This window comes from Aspergillus ibericus, assembly GCF_003184845.1.
Source record: "Aspergillus ibericus CBS 121593 unplaced genomic scaffold BO80scaffold_27, whole genome shotgun sequence".
NCBI classification, from domain to species: Eukaryota; Fungi; Ascomycota; class Eurotiomycetes; order Eurotiales; family Aspergillaceae; genus Aspergillus; species Aspergillus ibericus.
This window is the reverse complement of record NW_020292125.1, coordinates 283209-302259: the sequence shown is the minus strand read 5'-3', so window position 1 is coordinate 302259 and position 19051 is coordinate 283209. Positions and strand designations below refer to the sequence as shown.

The 19051-nt window shown below is 52.6% G+C and overlaps 9 protein-coding genes across 9 annotated transcripts; 3 read left to right on the top strand and 6 right to left on the bottom strand.

Moving 5' to 3' along the window:
* Positions 1-516: 516 nt before the first annotated feature.
* BO80DRAFT_120996 (uncharacterized protein) lies at positions 517-3289 on the bottom strand. Its single transcript, XM_025713489.1, has one exon. The coding sequence runs from the start codon at positions 3168-3170 to the stop codon at positions 600-602; it is 2571 nt and encodes an 856-aa protein (XP_025574002.1). The 5' UTR covers positions 3171-3289; the 3' UTR covers positions 517-599.
* A 976-nt stretch (positions 3290-4265) lies between these two features.
* Positions 4266-5386, bottom strand: dprC. The gene is made up of 2 exons (XM_025724369.1): positions 4562-5386; positions 4266-4480 (listed from the first exon to the last, which is right to left on the bottom strand). Exons 1-2 carry the CDS (start codon positions 5177-5179, stop codon positions 4337-4339), a joined length of 762 nt encoding a protein of 253 aa, XP_025574001.1. The 5' UTR covers positions 5180-5386; the 3' UTR covers positions 4266-4336.
* A 360-nt stretch (positions 5387-5746) lies between these two features.
* Positions 5747-6873, top strand: BO80DRAFT_456375 (NADP-dependent oxidoreductase; the record flags this gene model as incomplete). The annotated part of the gene is made up of 2 exons (XM_025722165.1): positions 5747-6571; positions 6640-6873. 2 exons carry the CDS (start codon positions 5747-5749, stop codon positions 6871-6873), a joined length of 1059 nt encoding a protein of 352 aa, XP_025574000.1.
* Positions 6874-7121: 248 nt separating this feature from the next.
* BO80DRAFT_426350 (SDR family NAD(P)-dependent oxidoreductase) lies at positions 7122-8271 on the top strand. Its single transcript, XM_025719745.1, has 2 exons — positions 7122-7306; positions 7367-8271. Exons 1-2 carry the CDS (start codon positions 7249-7251, stop codon positions 8188-8190), a joined length of 882 nt encoding a protein of 293 aa, XP_025573999.1. The 5' UTR covers positions 7122-7248; the 3' UTR covers positions 8191-8271.
* A 10-nt stretch (positions 8272-8281) lies between these two features.
* On the bottom strand, positions 8282-9688 carry BO80DRAFT_456373 (kinase-like protein; the record flags this gene model as incomplete). Its single annotated transcript, XM_025722164.1, has 3 exons — positions 8282-8389; positions 8462-8962; positions 9062-9688. 3 exons carry the CDS (start codon positions 9686-9688, stop codon positions 8282-8284), a joined length of 1236 nt encoding a protein of 411 aa, XP_025573998.1.
* A 1082-nt stretch (positions 9689-10770) lies between these two features.
* On the bottom strand, positions 10771-11099 carry BO80DRAFT_456372 (uncharacterized protein; the record flags this gene model as incomplete). Its single annotated transcript, XM_025722163.1, has 2 exons — positions 10771-11030; positions 11081-11099. The coding sequence occupies 2 exons, from the start codon at positions 11097-11099 to the stop codon at positions 10771-10773; spliced, it is 279 nt and encodes a 92-aa protein (XP_025573997.1).
* A 1283-nt stretch (positions 11100-12382) lies between these two features.
* BO80DRAFT_426348 (uncharacterized protein) lies at positions 12383-12995 on the top strand. Its single transcript, XM_025719744.1, has 2 exons — positions 12383-12466; positions 12538-12995. Exon 2 carries the CDS (start codon positions 12712-12714, stop codon positions 12910-12912), a length of 201 nt encoding a protein of 66 aa, XP_025573996.1. The 5' UTR covers positions 12383-12466; positions 12538-12711; the 3' UTR covers positions 12913-12995.
* Positions 12996-13010: 15 nt separating this feature from the next.
* Positions 13011-14016, bottom strand: BO80DRAFT_426347 (uncharacterized protein). The gene is made up of 3 exons (XM_025719743.1): positions 13740-14016; positions 13603-13686; positions 13011-13554 (listed from the first exon to the last, which is right to left on the bottom strand). Exons 1-3 carry the CDS (start codon positions 13773-13775, stop codon positions 13282-13284), a joined length of 393 nt encoding a protein of 130 aa, XP_025573995.1. The 5' UTR covers positions 13776-14016; the 3' UTR covers positions 13011-13281.
* Positions 14017-14688: 672 nt separating this feature from the next.
* BO80DRAFT_426346 (putative TBC domain protein) lies at positions 14689-17632 on the bottom strand. The gene is made up of 3 exons (XM_025719742.1): positions 16064-17632; positions 15571-16019; positions 14689-15525 (listed from the first exon to the last, which is right to left on the bottom strand). The coding sequence occupies exons 1-3, from the start codon at positions 17217-17219 to the stop codon at positions 14953-14955; spliced, it is 2178 nt and encodes a 725-aa protein (XP_025573994.1). The 5' UTR covers positions 17220-17632; the 3' UTR covers positions 14689-14952.
* Between the last annotated feature and the right edge of the window lie 1419 nt (positions 17633-19051).

Below are 19051 nucleotides of genomic sequence, written 5' to 3'. Positions count from 1 at the left end.
GTGATCCTTCGTGTGGTGGTACTATGTACTACTTTTTTTTTTTTTTTTTTTTTTTTTTTTTTTTTTTTTTTTTTTTTTTTTTTTTTTTTTTTTTTTTTTTTTTTTTCAAGTACTTCGGTTCCGAGCACCCTCGGAATTAATAGAAAAGCAAGAGGGAGGAGGGAACTTCGGAGGGAAGATAGAAATAGGAAGAGGAAGAGAAAGAGAAATGGACTTTAATGTAGTATACTCTGTTTGAGGGTTTAGGTCGATAGGTGCATGGTATCGGATCGGATATATATTTGTTGTGGGAAAACTCATGGTTATTATATCGAGGGTACGGAGGATAAAGGGGTATAATGTAGACATCTTTGTTTATACTCTTTATTCTGATATATATTGTGTATATTGTAATGTATATTGTAATGCAATGTAATGATATGCGTATGGGCATCGAAAAGACAGCTGATCAGATGAATACTCTTCATTATTCATTCATGGTCGTCATAAACAGATGCAGTGCGAACAGGATATATAGTATGGGTATCGTTTCTATGCATGAGGGGAATAAGAATGACGATATGTATAGGAGGGGAGAGGAGGGAAGGGGAGATGTTGATTCATGACGACGGGTGGTTCCCACCCAGTCCAACGCCCTCTTGTCGGCCCCGAACCAAAGCCAACAGACACTGGCCCACACCTTCCAGGTCGCCGAGAAGTCCGACGTGTCCGCGATCGCTCTTCACCAGACCGCCCTTGATGATGCGGTATCCCGGGGGCAGCATGGCCGCAGAGGCAAGACAGACGCCATCACCGGCGGCAAAGGCCAGATCGTCGTACGCGTCTTGATGCTTGATGCGCTCGCGCGACTCGACGCGAGCCCCATACACGGTGGGCACGGACTTGCCGTACAGCACGGCAAAAGGCGGGTATTCGTTGTGCGACTGGCGGGAGGCATCAAATGCAAGCTCTTGCTTGAACTGCTTGACTTCTTTCAGAGTACGTTCGAGGTACGTCAAGGCGGTTGCGCGGGGGATCGTTGTGGCGGTTGTCGCTTTGGTGTTGGCCGAGCCGCGGAAATTGGGAGTCGGTCCTATCGCGCCCTCCAGATGCGGGGGAGCCACCGGCGCTGGTTTGCTGGTCGCCTCCGAGGGCGGGTTCGCCGCTTCCTGGGGGTTCTGTGCCGTTTGCTCGCCATTGGTATCGTCCGATGACGATAGACTATCCTTGCTGCCTAAAACCGTGGAAATGCGCTTCCCGAGCAGAGGGAAATTGTCCACAAAGCCTCGGCTGTTCCCAACCGGAAGAGCGGGATTGATACAGGGGGAGAGTCGGTGCTCGTCCCACGCCTCCGCGGAGAAGAAGTCCACCGGGTATTCTTCCTTGGTCCGTTTGTTGATGAAGCAGTGGCCGTCCTCGGGCAGGAGAGCAAAGCTGGTACGGAAGGTAAAGTTCACCTGTGCGGTGAGCACGCGGGAGCTGAGCAGCACGTCATCGCCATTGCGCAGGGGCCCCAGGATATTGACACAGTGTTGCGGGACACCGGCATAGAGAACACCCGCGAAGAGTTCTGGCCGCTGATTGACGGCATGCCGGGTGATGAGGCCACCCAGACTGTGGGCCACCACGTAGGCTCCTCGCTTTTCCGGGGGCGTATCGGGAGAGTTACAGGGCAACCCCTCGAGGAATTTCACCAGCCGCTTCGCCAGCAGATGCGGGCTCAACCGCCAGTCATAGCCATAGTCCCACACCCGGAGATCCCCGCTGACGGCGTTCGGACACTTTTGCAGGCGCTTCATCAGACGACGACAGATGTCGACCGGGCCGACATGAGACAAAACGCCGGAGGGAATGATCGTCTCCTCCATCCGCTCCTCGTCTTCCGGGTTCAGACCCACCTCGAGATCCACCTTGCGAAGATTCAAGCCAACTTTCATCGGAACCCACAGCTGGCGCTGCGGCGGTTTGGCAGACCGCAAGACCGACCCCCGGTAACCTCCGAGGATAACTACATCGCCGGTCATTTCTGCCATGGCTTCCGTTAGCATCGGGTACTGGGTACTGATGCTGGTCCGCGGCGAGCGGGTTCGCAGCTGCGATGGATCATCGCTCGGCATCTCTCGGGCGGCGAGCGGCTGCTCCGGCGTGGAGTAGGCGTGCCCTTTGCGATGGGCGACATCGGAGAGAAACGGCTTGTAGCCCCAATCACTCCGCAGGTCCTGCAAGTGCAGCGTGGGCATGCTGAGCAGCCGACTGCTGGAATCCTGCAGACTGTCCTTGATCGCCTTGAACCGGCTGTTGACTTGCGAATGGATATGTTCGTAACGAGGCCGCTGGTCCAGCGACGATGCGGTGGACGAGGCTCTCAAGTAGAGCGACTGATCTGATGACGATCTTCGTAGCATGGCCGGCACTGCTGGCCCGGTTGCACTGGGTCTCCGCGCATAGGAATGTCTGGCGGTCGTTGCGCCGCCGAGAGGCTCCAGATCGGAGATTTGCTCCTCGGGGCTATCTCGGCTGGATTCGGGGTCGGAAAACGACTTGCGCCGGGACAGCGACGCCGCATCCTCCTTGCCCTGATCCAGCGCCAGCTTCGAGGCGGGTTTCAGGGTTTGACTGCGGGCCCGAACCTGGGCCGATGAGCTGGGTCGGAAGGAGAGGGAGGACCGCTTAGTCAACAGGTCTGGCAGGAACTTCTTGAGTCGGAGGTTGGTCAAGGAGTCGCCCGACCATGCCCGGGGTCGCAAGGGGAGCCCGGTCAAGATCGACCGGGTGAAACTGGATCGCTGGCCCTCCTTGGGTGTTCGTGCGCTGTCACGCTGTGGTGCCACGAGGTCCGATGGAGGCGCCCGGTTGACAGCGGGCTTGGAAGCCTCGGGCAACGACTCGGGTTCATCGGTAATGTCAGAGGCAAAGAGACCCTCCGCGTCCGGCGTGTCGGGAATGGGCTCAAAGTAGCCGCCCTGGCGTTCCATCACCCGACTTTTCTCTTCGGCGGGCGTGAGACGCGCCTTCATTCGGCTCTGGCTGCGACTGATACTGACCCCGATGACCTCGTTGGCTTCATCCTCCCGGGCGGCGTCCGGCCCAATTGGTCCCTCACTGTCGGAACTCGAATGGGTGGTGAGGGTGGGAGAAGATACGGCGGGGACCTGACCGTTGATCCCAGCCGGACGAGTCGAAATAGCCATGGTTGGGATGACGGAGAGGGGAGCGGGCAGGGATTATAAAGGGACCCATACAGGGGAGGTTCAAAATGGAGTGATGAGGGAGGATAAGAATAGATAAAAATTGGAAGAAGGCTGAGACAATCGATTTGGATCCATCACATGCCAGAGTGGATTGATGGATTCTGGAGCAGGCACTAAACTAACGGTTCGACGAGATGGAGCATCGTATTCGCGTTAGTCTTTCCTGAAGAGGGGCTCCATGGGGGCCAAGACGGAGCCGAAGAAGAAATCATGGAAATCGACAGGTACAATCGGAGGAGGAAAAGGCAGAAGAAATAAGGAGAGACGAGCAGGGGAACGCCAGAGGCCCGAAAAGTCAAAACGGGTTCCACCGCACAGCCTCCGGGTGTTCCGGAAGAAGCTTCCTGTCAGGAAGAGGATGAGTTGCGAAGGTCGGGAACGAGGCAGTTGTCTCACGGCGGGCTATTCTTGGGTTCCGACCATGGATAGTGCCGGATAGTTAGCTGAGCGTTAGTGGGATGCTTGGCTGGAGGTTAAGTGTTACGCCTTCCAGCAGCTTGGTGAGCTGGAGCAGCCTGATCCTGTCTGTGATTGAAATAGAATTGTGTGATGGAAGTTGATCAAGGTGGATTGAGTCTCGGAGATCATCCGTGGAACGACCACGGTCCATGGTTCAGTCTGTACATACATACTATGTAGCAGATGAGATCATGGCAAGCCATCGAACGACAGACACATCATGATCGAGCATATCGTCATTGCTTGCATCGATCGGATGGTGGCCATTCGAGCAGCTAAACCAATGGCGACAAAAAGCAGGTTGGATAAGGAGCCCCTCTTGTCACCTGACAGCCAATCGTGATGCCTCAGGAGCTTGCCACTGACCTTCCAACAGTACAGACGCAACAGACTTGACCAATACTGTGTAGTACACAACAAACCAAAGCTAACTGACCATGTCTCCGCTGCAAGTCCCACTCCAGCTCCGTCCACTGATCGCGTCTGCTGCGTGCTAATTTAGAGCCTTCTAGCTATCCGAGGCTCCGAACGATTCCGCGTCATACTCCGTACTCCATCCGGCATACACGCATACACATAAGCAAAGATCCATTAACTACTAGCGTGACTCATACTCATATCATCAAAGCTGGTTCATAATAAAAATATCACCGCTGCGTCCTAAAGTTCCCCGACTGAATCTCCTGCTCTCCTCCTTGAGCAATGGCCGCGTTTCTGGCCACCCCTTCATCGTGTCCAAACGCCTTGTCGACGGCCGCGTTCAGCCCGCCTCGCAGCGATTCCCCCGCTCCCTGTTTCAGGTCAGCATCAGCCCGTCCTTAGTGCCGGATCATCCGCGCCGCGACGGATCCGGATCTAGACTTGCGACTTACGTGAATCCCCGCCGCCGCTGACTTCACCCCTTGGCCGAAACTTTCTCCTGCTTGGGCGGACTTGGAGCCGGTTCCTGGAGTCGTATAAGTGCTGCCGGATGATGCAGTAGGCTGATATCCGACTCCGCTGGTGGTTTGCGATCCGGAGACGGGGGTGGTGTTGTAGCCAGCCGCGCCGGTGCCCGCGGTGGTAGGTTGTTGATAAGCGGCTCCGGTCGTATCGGTCGGCTCGCGCATGGCTCCGGTGCCGGCCTGGTTGGTGGACTTGGACGACATCTCGCCGGTCTTGCTGTTGACACGAGGGTCTAGCTTGTTAAGGATAGAAGACTTGTGCGGGCCAGCGGTAGAGCTCTGGGGATTGGATACGCCCTGGGTAGCCTGGGGGTGCACGTTTCCGGTGGTGGTGGTGCCGGGGGCGTACTGAGCGCGATTGTTCAGATCACTGTCCACACGGGGATCGGCCTTGTTGGCGAGATCCGACTGATGTGGTCCCGCGGTGGTGCGTGCAGGGCCGGTATTTGGCTGGCCGGTGCTGGTGATGCCGGTCGCAGTGGTTGCGCTGGGATTCTGGTTGGGCTGCCCGAAGGTGGAAGAATAAGGAGGTTGTGTGCTGCTCATGATGACTCGGCTACTGTGTTATTTAAAATGGGATGTTTGGATCTGAGGTTATAATGTGGGGTCCACAGCTCGATCTGATGCTTATGTACGTGCTGGGATGTGTTGAGACAATGCTGGGTCGACATCATCGGTGACGTCAAGATGAGGCAATCGCACTGCCATTGTCCGTTGATCGACCTCGATACCGTGGAAGGGTTCCGGTACATCTGGACACTACTGGCTATGGTGATGGTGATGGTATGCTGATGGTGGTGGTGGTGGTGATGGTGGTGATGGCTTCTGTATAGTCACGTGGGCTTATCGATAAGGTGGTGATGTCATGACAGCATCGCGATGAGCATCAAGGAGGGGCATGATGCACGATATTATGCTACGGAGTACTCCGCACTGTGTATTGATGGGGATGCGGTGGAAGGGTCCGACTAATCATCCTCGGAACAGACTAGACGCCGGAGGAGTTACTACAAACAGAGTGACGGCCTAGTTCGTTTCGGGAGCCGAGGTTGTTTCTCCCCCAAATATGCGAATTCCCTCTGATCTTACTGTCTACCCCTTTTCATCAACAACATGACTATCACAAATCGACAGCTCATCTATGTGAATGCGCCCACTGCGGCCATCGACCCGTCTCTCACGGGCGGTACCTTTCAGCTCAACAGCACCACTCTGTCCGAGGATGTGCCTGCTGACAAGGTGCTTGTCCGGATTCACTATCTGGCGCTGGAGCCCGCCATGCGGCAGTGGCTGACGGCCAAACGGTCCTACATTGCGCCCGTCGAGCGCGGCAGTGTCATGCGGGGGCAGAGCATCGCCCAGGTCGTGAGCGTCGGCAGTAGTCTGACCTCGCAATACCAGGTGGGCGACTGGGTGGTGGCCTCCTCGGGCTGGCAGGAGTATGCCGTCTTGGGACCTAAGGAGGCCCAGAAGATCTCGGTGCCCCCCGGCTGCAAGCCCACGGACGCCATGTCCGTGCTGGGCATGACAGGATTGACGGCCTACTTTGGCATGATGGAGGTGGGTCAGCCGAAGCCGGGCGATACCGTGGTGGTCTCGGGGGCCGCGGGTGCGACGGGCATGGTAGCCGGACAGATTGCGAAGATCCAGGGAGCAAAGCGGGTGATTGGCATTGCCGGCAGTGCCGACAAGTGCGAGTTTCTGCGGAAGGAACTGGGCTTTGACGTGGCCATCAACTACAAGGATAAGGATTGGATGAAGCAGCTGAAGGAGGCGACGCCGGAATATATTGATGTGTTTTTCGACAATGTGGGAGGCGAGATTCTGGATGCGTGCTTGGGCCGGGCTGCGCAGTTTGCTCGCTTTGTGATCTGTGGTGCCATCAGCCAGTACAATGTGGCGAAGCCGCGAGGGCCATCCAACATTATGCAGGTTATTGTAAGTATACCGTGCAAGTTACCGTGCAAGGATACCTCTGCCAGAAGGGATGATGCTAATGAGTGTAGTCGCAACGGGTCAAGATGCAGGGATATATCGTGTTCGACTATGCTAAGCAGTATCCAGAGGCGTTGCAGCAGCTGGGGACGTGGTTGACGCAGGGAAAGTTGCAGCGCAAGGAGCATATCGTCCGGGGGGGATTAGAGTCGGCGCCGCAGAGTCTGGTGAATTTGTACCAGGGGGTGAATACGGGAAAGATGATGGTTGAGGTTGTGCCATTGGAGATGAAGGCTAGACTGTAGTCGCCACAGTACTACATACATACATATCTACATACATAGTTATCTACATACATAGTTATCTACATACATAGTCATACTACATACGTAGTAGTACTATAATCTCTGTAAGTAATCGGCACCCGCTGTCACCATTACTTCATAGTCACTGTCACGTCACACGTCATACTGATGAACATCGTCACCACCACCAGTACTGTGTACTACAAATAACCCGATACCAACCATAAAAATCATCACATCATGTTGCGCCGATTAATTCCCACATCCATTCCCACTCGTCACTGCCGTTCAATTATACCAAAACCAATCTACCCAGCACACTTCTCCACCCCATCCCAATACCCCCCACCAAAACCTCCCAATCAACCATCCAAAATGGCTGCAAGTAACGCCAACTTCAAGCTGGAGAATCTCTTCAACGTCAAAGGAAAAGGTGCATACCCTAACCCTCCCCCCTACCCCCCCAACCCCAACTAACGAAGAAGAAATATAGTGGCCCTAATAACCGGCTCCGGCTCCGGCATCGGGCTCATGGCGACGCAAGCGCTCGCCACCAACGGCGCAAAAGTATACATCACCGGCCGAACCCCCGAAAAACTACACCGAGTGGCATCCCTCTACTCGTCCAACATTCCCGGCGAAATCATCCCCATTCCATCGGACATTACATCCAAAGAGTCCATCAGTCAACTCGTGGATGAGATCTCGAAGCGAGAATCCCATCTGGATATCTTGATCAACAACGCGGGGATTAGTTCCTCGACGGATGATACGAGCCCCAACCAGCCGGGAGAATTACAGAAGAGTCTCTTTGACGATGCCACCCCGATGAAGGAATGGGAAGATGTCTACCGGACGAATGCCATGCAATTGTATTTCACCACCACGGCGTTTTTACCCCTTCTGCAGAAAGCGGCGGAGAGGGAACGGGGATGGAGTAGTACCGTGATTAACATCACCTCCATCTCCGGCATCGTCAAAGTCTCACAGCACCATTTCGCCTACAACGCGAGTAAAGCGGCGGCCATCCATCTGACCAAGATGTTGGCCCATGAGGTAGCGGAGAGTGGGTTGCGGATTCGCGTGAATAATATCGCTCCGGGGGTGTTTCCCAGTGAGATGACGGCGGGGGAGAGTGATGAGGGACAGAAGAGTCGGTTGGAGAAGGGGAAGTATGAGGGGAAGGTTCCGGCGGATCGGCCGGGGAAGGAGGAGGATATGGCGGGGGCGGTGTTGTTTGCGGTGACGAATCAGTATTTGAATGGGCAGACGGTTGTGGTGGATGGGGGGTATGTGTTGCGGGCGGGGACGGTTTGATACCCCCCCTCGGGGGTGTATGTTGAAGTGGAGATGGAAATGTGGAGGATGATATATGATATGGAATGGATTGATAATGGAAAAGGACTGTTTAAGAATAATACCCAAACAACCACTCCGACCTCACCACCTCGCTCGCCCGGATCCTCCTCCGCGGATCAGGATCCAGCATCGCGTAGATGACATTCCGACATTGCATCTATCCCTATCCATTAGCACAATCCCCACCCATCTCAGAAACATATAAAAAAAAAAGAAGAAAAATACTAACCGATCCTAACCCCTCCACCCCCTGAAACCCCTCACATCTCCGCCTCCCAATTAAATACTCCTCATACCGGGTATCTTCCTCATCCGCACAGGTCCAGAGAATTCGTCCCATTCGCATAATCAGGTAGATGATTCCCGCGGCCCAGACGTCTGATGCTCGGGGGTCATACCCACCTTTATAATATGGATATTGAGTGTTGGTAGTGGGGCAGGGGATGGTTTCAGGGGACGCGTAGGGTCCCATCTTCCCCCTCTTCGGGATTATATGTAGACTGGAACTTGGGCCTGATGAAGATAACGAAGAGGGAGAAGAGGTAGATGCGGAAGACAACCGCTCCAGCCCCTCAACACCAACCGATACCCCAAGACAAAGGGAATACACATCCCTCTCCGCCCACTTCTCCATCCACGATGTGTATGTTCCTGGGCTAGGGGGAGACACCGGGTGGTTGTCGAGAACCGTAGCGTGTCCGAGGTCAGTTAGTTTGATGCAGATCCCTCCCTTCCTATTCCTATTCCTAGTTTCTTTTCCATGATTCACTGGGGATGAGGATGAGGATGGGGAAGGGAGCCATGTAAGCAACACATTCTCCACACAAACCCCCCCATGCGCGACCCCCATTGAATGCAAGTACGCAATCGCGCTGAGGAGTTGCGCGAAGATGATATTCGCTTCTTGTATCTCTAGACCTTGATTCCTCCCTCTTCTTTCTTTCCCCCCTCTACTGGGCGAAGACGAGGAGGGTATGGAGGAGATATATGCTCCTAAGTCGCCGAGCGGACAATATTCACTCACGAGACAGGTTTCCAGTTGCGAGTTGGGGAGAATATCGATCGTGCGGAGGAGGTGGGGGTGCGAGAGGGTCGAGGAGAGGAGGCATTCGAGGGTGTTTTTTAGGGTTTGTTGCGTGCTGGTGATGGTGTTACTGCTGCTGCTTGGGCGGAGGGTTTTGATGACGTGGAGGGTTTGTTTATCCTTATTCTTAGGGTTGGTATTGTTGTTGGTATTGGAGTAGAGACGGACGGAACTGTGCGTGCCGTAGTGGAGGATCGATGTGCAGGTGCCGTATTTCGATTTGAGGGTTTGTGTTTCTTGTTTCTGTGCTTGGGGTTGGGGTTGTGGTTGTGAACGTGGCTGATGTTGAAGCAACGGACTATACTCCGACACCGAGTCAGCATCATGATGATTCCACCGGGGAAGAAGCATTGGCAGTTTAAGACACGGCATGATGGATTTTTAGTATTCGAATTGTATCTTGAGATCAATGGGTGGTGGGGTGTGGTGGGATCATATACTGTCATATGTATGAGGCAATTGTCCAGCACTCTGAACGAATCACCAGTCACTGTATAGTCCACTAATCCATCTGAAGATTAGCATGTCAGACGACTGGTGACGGTTTCTGGTCAGCTGCAGTCACCAAGAGTTATACTGGTTGTATCCATGCCATCTGTAGATTACATATAGAATATGAGGACCTGAGAAATCGACGCCGAAAATGACCGCTATTGAGGCCATAAACGGCCGCATTTCCACCCGTAACTCCGCCGGTACTCATTAGGGTCCTTTCCCACACGGACATTTTCCCCCTAGGACCTTCTTTCCCTCAGGAAATTTCCACCTCAGGGATGCTTCTCCCCAGGGCCTTCTTCCCTCGGCTTTTTCGGGGTTTATTGATCGGTCCGTTAGGAAGATATACACAGGCCACGTGACTGTGCATATATCTTATCACGTACGTATTGAACTTCTCATCGTTTCCGAGCCCGAGCTGCTTTGTGTATGTCGCCAGCCATAAGTGGCTGGGTGGACGACCAACCAGATCGTCGGCCTAGCGTGGACGCCAGTTAGCGGTCCTACGCTTGTGCCAGTCGTGCGATTAGTGTCCTGAGACCATACAGACCAGCCACATCGGAACAAAAAACTGGTGTTCTAGACTTGGGTGCTGACGAACTATATCGTTCAGCGCGATACGTAGGTCCTGTGACTTAGTACCAAGTAAGCCAGACCCTCTACGCCCGGCCCACATATTCTTAGGATGCTGGTCGCGCGACCGGCACAAGCGTAAGACTGCTACCTAGCGTCCACGTTAAGCCAACGACCTCGTCAATCGTCTATCCAAATTCGTACGACGTAATCAGCGTGAAGAACATGCGCTCTGAAACCACTTTGATGATATATAGTGCGCGTTGGCCATGTTCCGCTTATGGAGTAGATGATGATAATCAATATTGTTCTGAGAGCACAGGGTATCGGGCACGGCTGGTGTAAAGTAATACCACCGCCTTTAGAGCTGCAGCCTGAGTCCATGTTTATGCAGCTTGGAGAAGGAGATCCTTTCTCACTCCCGTGAGACTTTCTTCCCGTAGGCCGTTGCCTAGAGCAGTTCCGACAGGATCGACCCCTATCTCCACCCACTCGCCGTAGAGGCAAGTCGGAGTTATAACATCAGTGGTATCAATCGGAAAATCCACACCGACAGCGTTGTCCAAGTCTAAGCGGAAAGATATACTACTATCAATTCCGTCGTTATCACTGCTATAGCCAATGTTATAATATAGTGGACAGCGGGCTATAGCTCAAGGAAGAGAGTCAAGCGACTAGTCTACTGGAAAGAGAGACCAGAAGAAGATAAGATCATGAAGTAACTGGCAACAATAGCAGGTAGAGATTATAAGAAGAAGAAATAGCTAAAAAATATTAATAGATAGAAGGGAAGAAAACAGGATTATCATTTATAAGATAACTACTGCGGGGGACTCTTTACTCTTAAGGAGTAGCCATTCTCGGCTAGTTATAAAAAATAAGTCAGAATATAAGTTTTAATAGCGTAACAGCCTAAAAAAAAATCCCACAATCAGATTAATAGACTGAACAATAAATATGGCTAATTAAAACTAATGGGGGTTCAGAAATGATAGGTGTGCAAAGATGATAGGTTTTTAAAAATAGTAGGGCTTTAAAGATGATAGAGGAATGGTAGGTCTTAAATAATAGAGTGCCAATAATAGTGTTTACAACTTGCACTCTTGTTCCAAAGTATTGGACATGTAGCAGCTGTATTTGCAAGGGGCAATACGCCAGGTAAACCATGCATGTTAAAGGTGAGACGAATTGCACGCCTGCGCATGAATGAATAATATAAACTAGTAGTAATGTGATTAATTGAAAAATTCTCAAGTAAATACAGGATCATTGTTTATACAGTAGCTGCCTTTATAACTTGAAGTCCTTTATGAATAGTCTGCCAGATTGTCATCGGCAAAAGAAATGCCGAGGGCCTCTAAATCTCAGTACGTTAAAAGACACAGTTCTGGGCCGAAGGCCACAATATTCCGTGTAAGTTGGCGGCGGCGGAGCCACAGATAAGTAGTAGTATATTCATACGCTGACCCATCCGCCTTGTGTTGGTTTCCCCCACTAGACTAAAATACGAATTCGCACCTAGCCTAGTGGTTTATGGTTTAGAATCCAACTCCTTGGGCGAATGCAGGTATTCACTATATAGCGATCTCTCTCGATACATGTCTTTGCTGTAAGCTATTTCTTTCCCGACAAATCTGGAGCCTCACCAAGGCCTGTAACTGTTTCTCTTTCTCACCACCTTGCCATAAAAGGGAAGGTTAGGTACTATTGTGGAAACGAATTCCATTGTTGTGGTAACTATGATACCAGCAATAAGAGTCAAACCCACCACCTCCAAAAAGCAAGGTGAACAAATCTGGTATTACTTTGGAACTTATCTCGGAATACTTACCATTACACCACCACCACTGGGAGTAAGCCACAGAACTAATTCGAATCAGGTTGGTCACAGAATCCACGAAGTAATACGTGCAACGTGCAACAAGGCTTAAAAACGCGTGCATGACAGCGAGGCTAGGATTCGTTCTCTGTAAGCGCTAAATGCGCCCACCTCATCGATGCTATGAAATGTTCCATGATTATTTTGGTTTCTCTACCCAGATCGATTTGTCGGGTGCTCTGATATGTTGATGGCTAAATAATGTACGCAGACTTTAAAAGCCAATCAGTAACATCGCTCATGTCGTCTCTAACAGCAGGGACTTGTTCCATAGTCACTACAAACCCGATTCAGGTGGTCAGAGCCAGGCTCATATCACAGAGCGGCGTTTCCAGTCAAGCATATTCGAGGCCGTTGTGGCAATACAGCTCAGCTTATGATGCGGCTCGGCAAATCTATTGCAATGAAAGCATTCCAGCTTTCTACTCCGGCTTGACCCCAGCTCTTTATGGGCGTGTCGCACCTTGCAATCCAATTTCCCCTCTACGAGGCCTTAAAGCGGAAGCTCACAGGCTCGGGATTAGGCGAATATGACCGGAAGCCCTCCCATACCCTTTTAGGTGTTCTTGCTGCAGGATCTATGAGCAAGATAATTTCTACTGCTTCCACTTACCCTCACGAGGTCATTCGAACGCGACTTCAGACCTAACAGAGACTCAAATCAACCATCATCGCATCGCGAGGCATACAAGAAATTGTTTATAATATTTGGAAGACGGAGGGATGGAAAGCTTTCTATGCTGGCTTGGGCGCTAGCATGATACGTGCTGTACCGGCCTCGGTGACCACAATGCTAGTCTATGAGAACATGTTAAGTGTCCTGATCAGTATAAAAGCTGATGGCGAAAGGAAATTAGCAGATCAAAGCTGTACACCGTAACATGCTTCAGAAAATCGGAATGTTGAATTTCACAGTCTCTCGCCTTATACAGTGCATCGACCTACATCAATCTGAAATGGATACCCGAATGTCACGAGGCTTTTCTGTGTCATAAGAATGCATTGTGACAATGTCCCCCTAAACATTGTCCTCTTTTTCCCGCATATTCTTAGCCCCCTTTTGGTTTTGCTGGTGAAGAGGACTATCTACCATTTCCGGGATTGGGGATTTCATGCCACTAAAGTCCCTGTTGGCATCATTTTGAACATTGCTATTGATTGGAACCGGAGCATAAGGACGCGAAATGCTGTCACGCATAGGATGGGCCGCGCCAGTTTTAATTTCACCATTATCGGTTACTCTATCCGCTGCGGAGAGGGCCAAATCACCTGAGTCGAAGTATCTTCGTTCCTGGTGCTCATCAGTAGCGGCCTTTGTGTCAGCTCATCGCAAACATACCCTAGACTGTCGCCCGAGTAATCCTCCGCCATGGGGCTGTTTGCTATAGGAAGTTGGGGGGCGTTTCTCATCTTCAGACGAAGTCTAACAACCGATCAGTCCGGTAGGCCATACTATGTAAGTAGGTTTGCTCTAACCTGGGAAGACAATTCTTTATCGCGTCCTCGTTCCATTTGCCAATCTTGTACCGGATGTATACAGTTGAGAACGGAATAAATGAGATGGCGCAATCGGAGACTGGATTACATTGATTCCCACTCACATAAGATGTGTGAGCTTACCCCGCGTATCGGTTCCGTCGCAATCGGATTTCGACGTCACCTCCCTTGGACTAGTCCCATGGAATGCTGCGTCAAGTTTTTCCATCTGAGCCAGCCAAGGACCCAGCTCATTAGGTCTTAGCCAACAAACCCGTGGGTCGGTTTCAGTCAGAAACCAAGCCACGAAGCGCGATGCTTGCCAACTCACGGACGGCAAGAGTATGTTAATAAGGCTAAAGTATCGTAGCTTTTCTCTTCCCTCGAAATGTTGCGTTATCATCTGCTGACCTCCGTACAAGATTAACCCGCCAAAATTATCCATCTACTTTTGAATCAGGCTCACCCTTTGGCTTTCTCGGCAGTCATTTGGATTAACAGCGCTCCATGTGTGTGAGCGAGCCTCTGCCCAGTTACTGGATTTCTGAAAAGGAGCAACAACACGAGAAGCAATTTCTAGACCAATGAAAGGGAATATCCGGCAAAGCTCATCATATAGCAAGGACTGAGCATGGGGTACTTGGTGACGCTAGGATGAACGGCGATGTGTGAAAGACTAAATTATTGTTCAAAGGACAGTTTGTGTGAGCGCATTCAGTTGGTGCAGGAGTCCAATGGAAGGGCCTAACTGGCGAACCTGCAAGGGAGCATGTCATGGTATTTTACTTGATGCACATCTCACTGGCTTTCAGTCAATATAAATACCGATCCTCTTATGCGTGCAGCTTTCCTCTTAGGCGCTGAATAGTTAATCAAGAAGAGCCTTCTTACGTAATTGTCCAGTGTGAGAGTTGGAAAACGGAGAGCTCTGTTCAACTATTCAATTAGCCCTCCGTCTCATGCCCTGTGGCTCTCTGCTTCGCGCTCCCTTCGCTATCTTTTACATCTGCAATATGCTACACGGTGATCCAGCAATACATGTACAGTAAATGCAAATTTAAAGATGCAGCGCTGCGCAGACCGCTAGTCCAAGTATATACGTAGTATCTACGCTGCCGCTATCTGAGGGATTTCCTGACCAAACATGAGGCCGTTGACAGCAACGGTAAGAGACAGCAATGCAGATAGCAGACAGCAACAGCAGACAGCATCATCACCGTACCTTGCCCGCTTCCCGCACCATCTGCATAAACCCGTCTTCATCCCCCCCCAACATCCAGTAATCCCCCAAGCCCAACGTGATCCCTCCGAATCCTGTCGCAGGCCCACTGTTTCGCTCCTGCGCTTTCCCCTGCCGCGGTCCCCATCCCAGAATATCCTGCACCGCCTTGCGACTCGGGTCATCCGGCTTCGTGTAACCAAACAACTGCGGCTGCAAACATCCCAGGATCGCCACCGCCGCCCGGATCATAACCCGATCCCCCTCAAACACCCAGCAGTCCCACACCCGGCTCAGCCGTTCCAAGTCCAGCCCGTTGGTCAGCAGGGACCGGAACATCGGTTCCCAGATCTCTTCGTCGCTGAGGCGCAGCGTCTCGTGTAGATGCGTCACCAGACGGGGAAACTTATATTTGAGCGTCGCAGAAGCCAAGGTATATGTACGACCGATCGCCCCGCGGTCCTGCGTCAAGAAAGCCACCGGCAGTGCCCGGTTCAGCGCATTGGCCATGGCAAGGAATGCAGACGAGGGCGACGGGAATTGCAAAACAAGAAGGGCGGCAATGGTCTGTCACGTTAGTCATGTCATGAGGTCATAAAAATCGGTACTCACATGCAAGCCGCTGACATAGCCCACGTCGCTCCGATACATCGAGTATGCCTGCAACACATCGATCAAGGTTTCGCGCAGCGGACCCCCGGTTTGGAAGAGGTTCAACTCAGGGAAGGCCGTAGACACGTCCGAATCAATCGCCTCAAACCAATCCCGCATTCGCTTGTTGCTCTCGCCAGAGTCTTCCCGGGATCGCACATCTTTGGCCCGTTGCAAGGCTTTTTTGTATGTTTCCTCCGACAGAGCCAGCTCATTGCCGATGGCCCGCTGCCAGGTCGCTCCCCGGATGCGAGGCGGCACCCCGCGCCACCACAGCTCCCGCGTGCGCGTTTCATGAATCACATTATCCCAATTCGGGTACACATATTCATCCCAGATCTGTTGCAGAGTCTCGCGAGTGTTGTCTTTTTCGCACTTCATGGAGGCAGCCTTGGCAGCCCGGCGCTTGTCTGCGGTTGTCAGCCAAGACCTCCAGCCCAAAGAATAAACATACCTGCTTCTCGTGATTGCGCCATCATGCGCTTGTATTCCTTTAGGTGCCGCTTCTCCTCCTTCTGATCCTTCGGCGGCAGCCAGCTGGGCCGCGTCCGCGTGAGAACTTTCTCCTTCTCCTTGCTCGGAGGCAACGGGTCGATCATGATGTTGGATTTCTGCAACGGAGGCAATTCAATGGTGCTTTTGGACCCGCGCTTGGACTCTTCACTAGATCGCAAGGAAGAGAGTCCGCTCTGCAGGTGCTCGCCCCGCTTGCGCTCCCGTTCATCTGCATGATATTCCAAAGCTTCTGTGATAATCTTGGCCTCTTCCGACAGATCCGACATCATGTTGTTGTACGAATAGGCCCGCGGATTACGGGGCGAGATCTGGCCGCGTTCAGGCCCGGTCGAGCTGGACCGGTTGGTCCGGGCCGTAGGAGATCGCGAACCAGAGGGCGACCGGGGGATGCCATTGGAAACCGAATGCGACAAAGGCAGAGGCCGCGGCCCCGGGCTCCGACCATTCGGGCTGGGAGCCCGGGATGGCGCTCGATCTTGAGCGGGCCGTGGAGAAATGGGAACATTCCACAGACTGGCATCCTCAGGTAACTCTTCATCCGAGTCATGGTATTCATCCTCCAGATCTTGAACGGTTTTGCGAGGGCGCTGCCAAGAGGGTTTCCGGTTGAGCGTTTGGGTATTCACCGGAGTCAAAGACAAGGTCGAGGGCGAGGAGCCCAAACTCGAAGTCGGTCGCAAAGGAGAGGTCGATCGCGAACGAGGAGCCTTCACTTGAAGGGCGGCTTGCTTGGGAGGGTCCCGCTTGGTGCGGTGCTTGGGCCCGCGTCCCGGCTGAGCCAAGGTGCCATTGACCGGCTTCGGCATGGTCCTGGTCTTGGTGGCCGTCAGATCGCGGGTGGTCGCAACGGCAGACTTCTGCATGATGGCCGCGGATGCCCGGGTGATCCCGCCATTTCGGAGGTACGGGGTGGCCCCCTTCACGTAGGACAGATGCACCTCATCCTGGAGATCCACCTCTTCAAAGTTGGCGATATCGGTGAAGATGGCCTCGGGGCCGGAGTGCTGCGAGGAGGAACGAAAGGAGGACGACTTGGAGGATTTGGACCCGGATAGGTCGGGAGGGGAATTCGGGGTGGGTAAAACGGTTGTCATCGCGGGGCAAGACTTTCTGATCACGGCGAAGCACCTCCAGGGGCTGCAAATACCGGGGAATGGGAGGAGTCCGATCGCGTCGCAAGTGACAAAGAAGCGTTATTGAATGAAAGACGGAGAGTAGTATTAGATATTATAGAGTATGACAGAATTCCAGCAGAGAACATGCACTGGACAGAGTCGTCTGGATGGTATCTGGTATCTGGTATCTCACCAAGGGATCAGATCAGGAGCAGTGCATGGGCGGAGCCGAAGGGAATATGAAACAATCTCCGACAACAACGATAAGAGAGTAAAACGATCGACTAGAGCGAAAGACTGGAATGTGAGATAACGAGAGTGAGGGGATGAACCGTAGAAGAATGAAAGAAGGAGAAGGGATGGAAATGAGATGAGATGGGATGGATGGATGGATGGGATGAGATGAAACTAACGACGGCCGGATGCAATCAGCCCGGCTGAAGCTGCAAACGAACCCGGTGGACCGTCAGGAGCCTCAGGCTACGCTGCACTCGTCGGACCTCCGTTGCAACTCGTTCTGGACCTGGCTGGCCAATCCCACCCTTCCAACTACCCTCACTCCGGTTAGCCCCGCGAATGGCCTCGCAGTCGGGTCGGCGATCATTGGCTACTTTCCAGAAGGATTCTCTGGACAGCGCTGGCTGAAATTAATCCATTATTCGGTGGTGGAGCCGCCCGCCGGTTGGAAATTAGCAGTAGAAGGAAACCGACCGCCACAGCCGTACACAGTAATAAGGCAGCGACTGCTGCAATTTGCAGAGGACTGACTAGCTACCTCTAGTACGGAATACGGAGTAGTAAATACCGGGATGAATATCAAGTTGTGCCTGTCTGATGCAAATTGCAATGTTGTTGATGGCAACCCCAAGTATTCGCCGCCCCCTTTTTAGTAATTCCCCTGTTCCTGATCCAGTGCCCGTCGTCCAGGGCCACCAGATCCGTGGTATGTGCCGACACCTTGTCTGCCAGCCGTGGAACTGATAATCCATTAGGATCCAGCTGGATCATGGATACCACCTACTAGTACCGGAGGAGTAGGACTACACCGTCCCATCACCGTACGGTAACGGGAAGTGCCCGATCGCAACCCCACCCCACTAATCGCTCGGAACCGGTTATCGAGAACTACACGCTGCACTAGGATCAATTGGCTAATGCGGCAGGTTCTTTCTTCATTTCTTGCTGTGTGATACTGGTGTGCATGGAGATCGTGGCAACCGATCAGGGTTCGATCGCTGTTCCTGGCCGTAATTCTGTCGTCATGTCCATTCCAAGGTCCGCCAATTACATCACCGCTCATGCTGCACTGTGCTTCGTACTGCGTGCCTGTATGCTGGCTGATCCTACACTTCCTCTCACATCCATACATAAACACAATCCCAGCCATCCGTACAGCAAGGGATAGTCTGGATGTCCGCTAGAACTTCCAGCCGCCATATGTCGAATTCCCGTTTCGCACCACCTGTGCGAGGTGGCAGGCCTGGGTTTTGGACTTCGGTTGGGACTCCCTCACAATGACATCCAACCAGCGCAACTCTCGTGTGTACCGGGTTTGCTTGCGACCTAGGACAAACCGAAAGGCCGCTGCAGCCAAGTACTCCACCTCGCTCTGATGCACCACGCGGAGAGAAACTGCGGTTGCCGGTGGCTTCGCGCCACGCTTGGCTTGGACCATCCGACTGGCAAGTTGCATCATGTCTCGGACGATGCGGATCACAAGCTCGGGGGCGGGGTGGGCTCGCCCAGAAAGTGACTTCATGTACCGGTACATCTTCATGCCCGAGGTGACGAAATTGGCATATAGGTTCGAC